The sequence below is a fragment of the Telmatherina bonti genome, assembly GCF_933228915.1.
Source record: "Telmatherina bonti genome assembly, chromosome: 5".
In the NCBI taxonomy this organism is placed as follows: domain Eukaryota; kingdom Metazoa; phylum Chordata; class Actinopteri; order Atheriniformes; family Telmatherinidae; genus Telmatherina; species Telmatherina bonti.
Genome location: NC_136623.1, coordinates 33,099,378 through 33,111,504, shown reverse-complemented (window position 1 = coordinate 33,111,504; position 12,127 = coordinate 33,099,378). Strand labels below are relative to the sequence as shown.

Sequence of the window (12,127 nt, the reverse complement as noted above, 5' to 3'; positions counted from 1 at the left end):
TTGATTGATTATTTATTTATCTATTTGTTTGAGAAAATTACATCGCAAATTGAGACTTAGGACTAAAAGTGTTGATTGTAAACTTGATTCACATCAGCATCTTCCTCACTTTGCTGTATTGAGTGCCTGTAATGGATGGAGCAGGACTTTATTACATTATGGTCAGAACCTCATGTTGTAAACACTTGCAGCCTTTTGAGGCTCCCAGGTAGATCTTTTCTACAAAGGGAAATAAAAACATTGCTCAAAGCGTTACAGGTGTTTCCCATGCATTCCCTCCTGGATGTTGGAGTTGGCTGGAGCTATAGAGAAGAAATACTTTGCTGTCATTTTCAAAGTGAAGTTGCAACATGAATCAGAAAGTTTACATAATTTTTCTGTCGCTACAGCAAACATGCAGGAAAAAAACCCTGCACACCTGAATATGCATTTGGGATTTCCAATCTAAAAGAAAACAGCAAAGTTTCATTGATAGAATTTTTTTTTTCAATTTACAAATGAAGTATTTTTACAGTGATATTTCTCTGCATTTTGATATTTGAATAATGATCTACTTTCTTTTTATATAAATTCTGAGTGCTTTGTATGAGAGAGGAAATTGATCATCTCAGAGAGGGCATGTCCTGATAACTGAGTGGTCCAGTTTGGGAGGAAGCTATATTTGTTCTATGAGCTCCACATACTGTCATTTAGCTTAAAACCTTGTTGAATGCATCATTCTAACAGTGAACTTTCTAGATGTTTGAATCGGTGTCTCCACTGTGTGACAAATGGGTTGATGTGGATTATCACACTTTGAATGGAAGAATATGTTTGATTGGTTTTCTGTAGAGTCAGATCTGCCTTTCATCACTTAGTTTGACTACAACGATGCTTCCTGCGCGCCAAAAGCAGACCCTGACAGCAGAGATGCAACTAAACATATCCATGCTTCCAGATGTTGCTCACTGTTTTTATAGACGGAACAGATTTGCATCAGGAGAGGAGACCATCTTCACCCTTTCCATAAAACATTCCTCACACCAAATGAAACTGGATCACACAGACTTTCATGCTATGCTGCTTCTCCTTGTCATAGACTTCCTATAATGTATTATACACTGTAGATCAGTGGTTTCTGGGGACCCCCTTCATCCAACCCCCCTTTGTTAAACACATAGATCTACTTTTTTCCATCTCCAAAGAAATAAGGACAAATCATCTGCACTGTGGCATTTCTCAGACGTGTCTCATTAATGAACTGGTGTTTACAGGCTCCTAAAACACTGGTTCCATGTAAACCACAGGTGTCTAACTCCAGTCCTCGAGGGCCAGTGTCCTGCAGGTTTTTGTTGTCTCCATGCTCCAACACACTTGACCGAAATTAATGAATAGGTTCACAAGAAGCTGTCAGACGCATTAGATTTGAATCAGGTGTGTTTGAGCTGGGAAACAATTGAAACCTTCCAGATACTGGCCATAGAGGACTGGAGTTTGACGCCGCTGATGTAGACGAAACACTCATATGAAAGTGAATTCACCTCAACTCGTCTCCGTGTCAACATGGGCTGTCTCTGAACAATCGAAGCCTAAGGGACCCACTGTGCTTTCTGGGGACACCAGGTTGGGAACCACTGCTGCAGATGATCATACCATTCATCCAACTTTTGCTTTACTATCAGTGTAGTTGTGTTTCTCTCAGTGACTTGGATTCCCGGTGATCTGGGAATGAAGAATCGAATATGGCAGCTATCTTACTGCAGATGCGGAGTAACTGAACTGACTGCAAGGAGTTCTGATGTTGATCTTTGGTATTTGCTGGTATTTAATGGCTCTTCATGTTTTATGTTTATGTTTATTATAATAATAATAACAATAAATAAATAAATAAACTGTAAGATACTAAGAAACTTTTTAGCTTTGTTGTCAGACATGTCAGCTAAATGTCTGTGATTTCCTTCATGAAACTAGTCAGACGTCTGCAGGTGGAGTTTCTTTTACCCCGACTAGCTTTACATGCTTTAAGCCAACCAGTAGCAATGACCTCTACAGGTGGGAATCTTGAGGGAAATCCCAGCTGGATTAACTGGGCTATGATACCATTATGAATACACTAAAGCATTTTGTTCAGTATACTTTATTTCCTTTGTAGGGTTTCCTTTTTCTTTCTCACCATACAAGTACTTTCAAAGTAGAGTATTTATAGTATTTAATTTATAAAATAGCCAGCAGAGATATGGCAAGATAACTTGAAGGTTACATTTTTATATGTCCATATGTTTTATAAAGGACCAACAGAAACAGGAAAAGGAGCTTGTAGCAGCATACTTGTTGTATACATTCTATTTTGAATTACCAATAAAACAATAAAACTCAAACCACCAACAGCTTTTGTTTGGAGGGTTGTAAGATAAAATGTGCACTGTCAATGAAATATCTTTGAGATGGGATGTTCTATCTCGCCTCCAAAGTGCATAACAAAGTGCAAAAGGAATACAAATCCTGAAAGCAGATGGAAATTCTTGGTGTGATAATTTGTGCTTTAATTTCCAAGACAAATTATATTTGTCCATTTGTTGTGCATTTGTTCTCAAGCTTCTTGAGCTGAGACCCGAAGATAACATACGTCAGTGTTTGCGACACCTGCCTTCCATCATGGCTCAACTATCACAATCATAAATTTGGAAGATAAGTTGTGTCTGGCAGATTATGTCAACATCGGTGGTAAGGGATCCATATGCCAAAATGCAGCTCTCTGGCCAAGATAACGCCAAATGTGGCTTTTTAACTTTGTTTCTGGACACTTAATGATAACCTTTTAAATATAAACTTTGAAAACTCATAAATAGGGAGGAGAAATGGCTTTTGGTGGATTTGGTTCAACGCTGTGACAAGAAAATGCAAGCTCAAAATCAGCTACTCTTAGCGAGATGATGTCAAATTCAGATTTTTAATCTGACATGAGTTATAATTTAGTTGTTTATAAATGATGTGTTGATAACTGATACAAATTCTACAGTTTAATCTCCTTGCACTATCACATTTATTTCGACAGCCCTGATTAAAATCCCAAATTCATTTGGTAAATGTTGGGCTTTTGATTTATTTTTTTTTTTACAATGATCTGGCCACTCCCGGCAATTATCTGGGTCCATGTGTAAATATGTGTCTGGAGTGATTTAAACTCCTTATTGTGGTTTCAGTTTTCTACTGAAAGTTTTCTTTAGTTGTTTCTCGCTCCAACCCACCTGGTCCAAATCAAATTGATCCAACAGCTTGTCAGCATCCACACAATGACACATTAGTTTCAGTCAAGTCTGTTGGAGCAGAGAAACATAGAAAACCTACAGGACAGCAGCCCTTGAGGACCAGAGTTTTGACACCCCTAAAGCTGATTGACAACATATCAGCTGCAAATAAGAACATAATACTTTCTCAGAGACTCTTGTGGTGGGACAGCAAGTTTCTTTCCTAATCATCCTTTACAACAAGACATATAAAAGAGTTATTTACTGTTGTGTGGCAACTTAATTCTACAAAACTCAAAGGTTTGTGAGGAGGAGTTATCTTGACATGATGAAGTGAGTTCTCCTGCTGTTGCTTTGACCTCTGTAAATCCCATACAGTGCAGCGTCACTGTTAACTTCTCTATAAGAACTCTAGTTAGGAGGCCGGTAATGACTTTGCATAATGACTTACATCCTTTTTTTTTTTTCGTTGACTATGCTTTCTGAAAGATCTCTGTATTGTACAGAAGAGAGTGCTAGTCTCTTTTATCTCCAGAAAAAAAAAAAATCCTCTTGTGGCTATAGTTTGATCAATTAAACTCCTGAAAGAACCCCCTCCCCTTCACTCCTCTGCCTGAGAGGAATATAAAGTTATCAGTCTTCCCAAGCGATAGGAGGACAGAAATAAGTAGTTTGTCTATAAAAATGTCCAGGTACTTTATCAGCGTCCCAGTAGGCCCCGAGGCCCTGACACTGTTCAATGTGGCTCTCCTGTACTGCAGTTTGATGTGCTCCTTCTTTCTTCCTCCCTCTCTGCCTGTCTACTCTGTCTCTGCCCGAGGCTCAGCACCAGCTGGGTGGGTGTACGCTGCTAGACCCCGGCATCTCCACGGGATTGACTGGGGGTTGAGCCCCGAGTGAGGTTATCGATTTCAATCAGTGCCTGGAGAGATGGAAGCCTTGTGATGCTTTAGACAGTGGTTAGCTGCATTGTTTGTTGTTTGGTGTTTGGGTGTGGGGGTGCTGCAGGAGGAGGCATTTTGCTTTTTGACCAGAAATCAGATAAAGACACAAACTGAATTAGAGGATGATATCTTCATCTCCCGGTTTGGGATTTTGACTGTATTTTAGTAAGTGTGTTTTGGAAATAAGACAGGAAGTCAGAAACTTCCAATTCCTTCTGTAGTTTTCTTACAGGGGTCCTGAAGTATCCCAGCAACACCAAAGCCACAACACGACACAATTAGCATCAACACGGCACAATTAGTATCAACACGAGATAAAAGACACAACACAACACAATTAGCATCAACACGACACAATTAGTATCAACACGAGATAAAAGACACAACACAACACAATTAGCATCAACACGACACAATTAGTATCAACACGAGATAAAAGACACAACACAACACAATTAGCATCAACACAACACAATTAGTATCAACACGAGATAAAAGACACAACACAACACAATTAGCATCAACACGACACAATTAGCAGCAACACGACACAATTAGCATCACTATGACGCAATCAGCATCACTATGACGCAATCAGCATCACTATGACGCAATCAGCATCACTATGACGCAATCAGCATCACCATGACGCAATCAGCATCACCATGACACAATTAACATCAACACAACACAATTAGCAGCAGTACAACATAAAAGCCACAACAAAACACAATTAGTATCGACACGGCACAGTCGGCATCGACACGACACAGTCGGCATCAACGCGACACAGTCGGCATCAACGCGACACAGTCGGCATCAACACCACACAATCGGCATCAACATGATACAATCAGCATCAACACAACATAATCGGCGTCAACATGACACAATTAACATTGACACAACACAATTAGCATGAGCACGGCACAATCAACATGTCACAACACAATCAGCATTGACAGTATCGACACGGCACAGTCGGCATCGACACGACACAGTCGGCATCAACACGACACAATCGGCATCAACACGATATAGTCAGCGTCAACACGACACAATTGGCATAAACACGACACAGTCAGCATCAACATGACACAATTAGCATCAACACAACATAATTAGCAGCAGCACGACATAAAAGCCACAACAAGACAAAATTAGGATCAACACAACACAATTAGCATTAGCATAGCACAATCAACAAGACACAATTAGCATCAATACGACACAATTAGCATCAACACAACACAGTTAGCAGCAACACGGTATAAAAGCCATAACACGACACTATTAGCATCAACACGACACAATTAGCATAGACAGGACACAATCAGCAAAAACACTACACAATCAGCAACAACAAGACACAATTAGCATCAACACGACACAATTAGCATCAACATGACATAACTAGCAGCAGCACGGCACAATCAACATGACAGTTAGCAGCAAAACAACACAATTGGCATCAACGCGACACAACTGGCAGCAACACAACACAAAAGCCATAACACGACATAATAACATCAACACATTAACATGACACGTAACAATCAATGTGACACAAAAGTTTTGCTGCCTTTTTTTTTTTTTCTTCTTGCAATTTACATCACATAAAGTGGGCAACAGTCTCGCCACAGGAAGTGAACGCTGTTCTACCTCTAACCGGCAATAATCTTTATTTACTCATCAGTTAACATTTACAATAGCACACACCGGAATTAATATCCATTATTTACATGCGTTTTTTTCCTCACTTATCAAGTTTCTCTAGAAAAAAAAACTTGCTTTTCATCCATTTCATGCGGGCTAAAAATAAATAAATAAATGCTGAGTAACTTTCGTTTGCAGCTTTCGTGTCATGTTGTGGGTTTTGTTGTTTTTCTATTGCTGTGAACTTTAAGGACCACAGTTTTTTCTGGATGGCATCTCAGGTTTGCAGCAGGAGGTGAAAAAGCAACATGTTTATTCATGTGAGCAAAACCCCAGTTGTGTCATATAGGCGGTGCAAAGCGGTGTTTAGGATGTCAGGTATTGTTTTAAAGAACTGGTGCTTAGCTCGTGTGAAACTACTAAATATGTCCATTCAACTTCCCGAAAGGACAATTTTAAATATTACTAATGATTATGTTTGTCCATTGTTCATCTTCAGGCATGTTAGATGCAAAAATAGTCTCCACATCACCTGTTTTTCATGGCTATGTGGATTAATACAGACTTACTTTGCTTCAACTCTGGGTTCTTTTACCATCACTGAGCGCTCTGCTTGTTGAGTAGATGCTAATAAGAACTAGATAACTACCTTTTGTTCCATCATTGTTGGCAGGAAAGTAGAACCATGAAGACAGACTGATAAAGTTCCTGTTTTGCTTAAAGAGGGAAGTTGGTTCGAACGTTGTGAGGACTGCAGTTTTTCAGCTCTCTGCAGCATTTGCATCAAGGCCAGGAGATTAAACGTGTGGGTTGGGAACTGGAGAGAGTGTTGTCTCGCTCAGGCCCCCCCCACACCCCTCCATACTGTAAATCCAGCTTTCCATCTCACAGGGTGAAAGATTTCTGCTGGACGTTTGGGTCTGTGTGGCTACAGGTGGGTGGTTCGCATGTTGTAGGTGGCAGCCGCAGTGGATTTGGTGCAAAAGCACAGAGGAGGTGGCTGTGGGCAAACTGTTTCACAGTTGCCAGTGTTCGCCACTCTGCTGAATCCTGCACCACATTAACTCATTTATCAATTTAGATGCAGTTTAATGTGATATGGCGATATTTGTAGGTGTTTGCATTTTACTCATGCAGATTAAAGTGGCATCGGTGTGTATTTTGTGACTTAAGGATCAGCTAAGACAGAGAGGATACCTCTTTTGTAGCGGTGTTTAATGCTGGTGTGTATCAGTTAGTGTGTTATGACATGCTTTTTTTTTTTTTAATAAATTTGTAATTTATTACAATTTATTAAATTGTAATTTTACAGCCAGCAATGAGATCAACTGGTCGTATAATGATTTTTGATTTTCTCAAATATACATTTTTTTAATGATTTTTTTTAAACAGAACTTAAAAAGTTTACAAACAACTTTTGAATAAAAAGGAGTTATAGCAAAAAGAAACAGCAAAAATAATAAGATCCATACTAATAATGTTTTACTTATGTGTGTTTTATGAACACTGCTTCAGATTCTGCTTGATTGTCAGACGTAAACGCATCACCTCGCTTAATTCTGACAGTATGCCTTAAACGGGAATCCAAAAATGCTTTTTCTAAACAACGTTTTTACTTCCTTTTTAAGGCTTTATGTTCAGTACATTTGTGCTGGTGTGTGGCTGCCTGCTGCAGAGGAAACTGGTGACCACAGAGGGGCATCATGGGACCAATCGCCATGTCTTCTACGCCGTTCAGATGGACGGAGGCAGCAAAGCTGCTGAAGATCTGGCCAAGCAGCACGGGCTGGAGTTCATACAACGGGTCAGTGCTTGTTTAAAACCACTATTACTACATCCATTTGTACTCCTTGCAGTAGCAGGATCCTGTCAGTGAGAGCTTTTTTTTTTTTTTTTTTTCCCTTTCAAAAGCTGCCAAAGGAGCCGACTTCTATTTCCTACTTTAGGGATATCTGACTTTCATCAAATTACAGCAGCATTTCTGAATATTTCATATCTGATGGAAGATGCTTGGCAGAGTAACACAGACTCTCACGCATGAGAAGACACACGTAGCGCTCCCAGTAAGGACAAACGAGCACATGCGTTTATTGCTTTAGTCAACTTATCTGCCCTCTGAGAAGTTCCTGCATGTTTGATACGCTCCAGCTGAATCCCAGACGTCCGAGTCTTTAACCGTTTACCTGAGTTTTAATCTGTCACGCTGAAATCTTTCCATTTGTCAGAAGACTAGATGTGCTTTATCCACATCAATACTCTAAAGGTTGCTTTCGTTGTTGAATCTGAAAGTGTGTCAGCTCCGCTTTAAAGGCGTTCGTAGTTTTAGTAAAAATAAACAGCATAAGGGCAGGAAGCTGAAGCTGACGTTGGTTAGATGGAGGAGAGAAGATCTTCTGTTTGAATCGTTCAAATAAGGAGATTGACTTAACAGGAGATTTTTAAATTAATTTTATCTGATTCGCTTGACTGTGAAGCATAAAAGATTCAGACTTAAAGATTTACAAGTAAAGAGACATTATGGTTTTTATTCATATTTATTCATTTGGAAAGGAGTCATTTATTTAAATCCTTAATAAATAAAAATGATAATTTTACAGAAGGTAAAACAACAAGATACACATAAAACGGATCAATTATTCTTAAAATAGATTCCATGAATTAAACGATTAGATGTGTTTTATTGGCCAGATCTTTAGTGTAAGTGACTGTAGGTGGGTTTAGAAATGTGAAATATGTCGTTAATAAGACGTCGTACTTTCAGGATATAAAAGCAGGATGTTCTTTATACAGTCTTCCGATCACTTTGAGATCTGAGCTATTGATATGCGATTCTGTTAGGTGTGTGTGTGTGTGTGTGTGTGTGTGTGTGCATTTTGACAGCATTGATAAGAGTTATTGGGAGAGTCTGATGCAAGGCTGTGTGCAGCCTTTCCTCTGGGGAGAGGGAACGTAAGCTCATTGCAACCTTGGCCCTGCTGCCTCTGCTGCTGCCGCCTGGATCATGAATAAAACATGTCTTTGACCTTTATCAGGAGTGTATTGGACAGTCCACCCCCGTCTCTGTCTTCCTCTCTGCCTCTCCCTCTCTGTGCTGTGTTGTCTCTCAGGTACGAACACAAACCACTGTTTCCTGCTACTTTTACTTCCCTTTTTGCAGTTATTGCTTGTAACAGCTAAAACAGTGGGGAGTAGCTTTCTATTTTCATAAACTCCCCAGTATTTCTGCTAAACGTTCATACTCTGCTTATGGATATGTTCAACAACAATGTAGGATTTCATATGCATGATGAAAGACGCGGTGGTGTAATCCCCGACTAGCCCGTTGTCAATGATTTGCATTTCACGCTCAAGTGTGTGTCTGTGTTGTGCTAAGGTGTCCAACCCGGTAATATCGTACCCATAGATGAGCCTCACAGCCCCCTGTTTTCATGATCCCCCCAGGTCCAATCTGCTGACTGGCTTCCCTTACCTGCCTGTCGCCAGAGGCTGAAGCTAAATGTCACTGACACTAAATCGCCTTTGTGAAGTCGAACCCGTTTTAATTGTGTCACCTGCGATATGTGCCTCACGTGCGGCAAATATTGTCCATCAAGAAGCTACAGAGGCTGCATACTTTGCTGTGATGCATGCGGTAGTTTTGAAAACACTGAAGTGGAATGAAAAGCCTGACAAGCTTGATGCCAGCTTGAGAGGATTGTGATGTCTGCTGGCATTCCTGTGCTAATGCCGCATGAGTGGAATGGGAATCAAATGTCTCCATGCTGGCACTCAACATATTGTTGGTCTCTTTGATTTAGTGTAAAGCATCCAGGAAAATGTCACTGCGTGCTTCCATTGTGCAGACTTGACATATCCATTTTGTTACTGTAACATACAGAGAGAGAGAGAGAAAAAACAAAACAAAAAAAAACTGAAGCAAAATACCTGAGTTGATGTCTTTATTGAAAGATTTACCATCATGCTTTGCTGCTGCTTTTTTGTTGTTGTTGTTGTTGCCCGTTCCTCTTTGGAAGCTTTTCTTGTTGATTTTTGTTGTTTTAATGGAAATTTTTATGGTTTGTCAACAGTCCTTTAAATGAAATAGTGAATCAACTCATTTCCAGTGTGATTAAATCATCGTACTGGTGAGCCGCCGACTGCGGCAGCTGTGTTGCTGCTGTCACAGGTGCAGGCTTTCACACACACACACACACACACACACACACACACACACACACAAAAAGACCCGATCACGATCTAAACTGGAGGATTTTCTCTTTCTCTTTGTGTCGACGGGATGTTACGAACTTCTAAAGCTTGCAGGCATACACACGAAGCGGCCGAGCCGCTTTTAAGTCGCATCGCACCACGCCGCATTGTTTACAGGTATTATTTCTTGCTTAGTTAAGAGCTTGTAAATCCGATTAAAGGCAGATTAGCTCTGTGTTTTTCTTTGCTTTTATTTCACATGAAATCACTGTTTCATGAGAATGACGTTCTTCTGCGTGTGTGTGTGTGTGTGTGTGAGATCTTTGTCTTGAACTCTGACTTCAGGAAGTCCCTGGTCTCCAACCAATGGTGAAAGGCCTCCCCTTCTCTCCAGTGAGGTGGAATACTGCTGGCGGATTAGCATAACATTACCATATCATTAGCATAACATTACCGCCGCACAGCTTGGCTCGCTGTCTGCGGACATGCTATCAGCTCATCAAGAGATTCAAACCTCAATCCGCTCCATGCTTCCAGCCTCCCCTCCCCTCCCCTCGCCTCCCCTCCCTGCTTCTGTACACTTGAGGTGTGTATTCCATCTGAGTAAAGAAGATGTAATTGAGGTAGAGCACTGGATTTACCAGCTAAATGAAATCACAGAAACGCTTCACGATCAGCCGGGGCTGCTGTCGTACACACTTCTCTGAAACCTCGTCGCTTTGCTCCTAATTCAGCATTTTTAATGGCGCCTCAGTCAGATGCTAAGCTATGTCAAGCCTTCCTCTGGCTGGATTACTCCGGGCTGTTATATTCTGACCAGGTGTGGGTGTATAAACGTGTGCGTGCGTGCATGTGTTGAGGGAAAAAGATTGACCTGCCACCATCTTCTCCCTCGCCCCGTCTTCGTTTATTTCTGTACTGTAGGGCAGTCAGGGCTGCCAAAAGGGACACCAATCCTCTAATGGTCGAGAGCCAGGGCCCATTCCATTAGTCAGGGGGCCCAGAGTTCATCGCTGCTCCTCAGTGCGAGGAGGGCGAAGGAAGCGAAATGGAAGCAGGTGTTGACCGGGGGCAAGACAGAGGGCAACGCTGCACCAGCTGCATGCTGGGAAATGCAGCACTTTCTTTTTTTTTTTTTTTTCTTTTTTTCCTGCCTCATCTCCACGGCTCTGCCTGTTTCCATTTCCTCATGCAAGCAAAGACACACATCTTATGCGCACACATACATACACACACAGACACGACTGCCTCCCTATCACCTGCTTTTGTCCCCAATTTCATTCATTCCAGTAAGCTTTTCTCCATTTTCCTTATCGCTTTCTTTCTGTCTTTCAGCCTCAAACACTCATTCACTCACTCATTCACTCACCTATCTCCATCTCTTTCATTTTTCCTCTCACCCCCTCCTTTGCTTACCACCCCCCACCCCCCTCACCCCATCCCCTCGCTCCATCTTTACATGTACCTCACTTTCATTCGTAAATGGAGAGAGAGGACTTGACTGTGAATATGTGGGGAAGATGTGGTTTCCCTCCCAGGTGGGAAACTCTGGTGGGACGGGGAGGAAGAGGGGAAGAAGTAGAGAAAGGGGGGGGGGGGAAGAGAGGGAGGGAGGAGGAGAACAGAAATTACACTACCTCTCTCTCTCTGTGGGCTTAGATGATGTATGGCTGCAAAGGCCACATGTTGGCCGTGTGATGGATTAAAGCACTTTGTAGGAAAATTACTGAGAGCGCCTCAGCACATCCGAGTCTAGCCCTTAATAAAACTCTCTTCAATATTGAAATGGAGAGAGAGGGGGGAAATGCAGAGAGATAAAGAAGATAAAGGACAATGGTGGACGGGAGAAGGGAGCAGTGTTAAGCGCACAAACACTCGCATACAATGCTCTTTTATGTAATCGTGAAAATCACACGTCGCTTCTCTGTTGCATAGTTTTTGCTTTGAATTGTTTCATTAGAGAAGTCCAGATTATCCTGGTTGAAGTTTAGTGAATGATAATTCATTGCATGTTTATCAGGACTACGCGTGTCTTTTCTTTACAAGTCATTTAGTTGATTTTGCTCAGAATAACTAAAAAAGTCTCGCAGTTGTGAACAAATGAATTTATCC

General features: G+C 41.2%; 1 protein-coding gene across 1 annotated transcript in view; it reads left to right on the top strand.

Moving 5' to 3' along the window:
• Positions 1 to 7,460: 7,460 nt before the first annotated feature.
• The window catches only part of LOC306756437 (proprotein convertase subtilisin/kexin type 4-like), a gene marked incomplete at both ends in the record, with an annotated part of 271,266 nt that continues 266,599 nt past the window's right edge, over positions 7,461 to 12,127 (top strand). The window contains one exon of the mRNA XM_079241166.1: positions 7,461 to 7,631. Coding sequence (XP_079097292.1) covers positions 7,461 to 7,631 — 171 coding nt within the window. The remainder of the gene's footprint in view (positions 7,632 to 12,127) is intronic.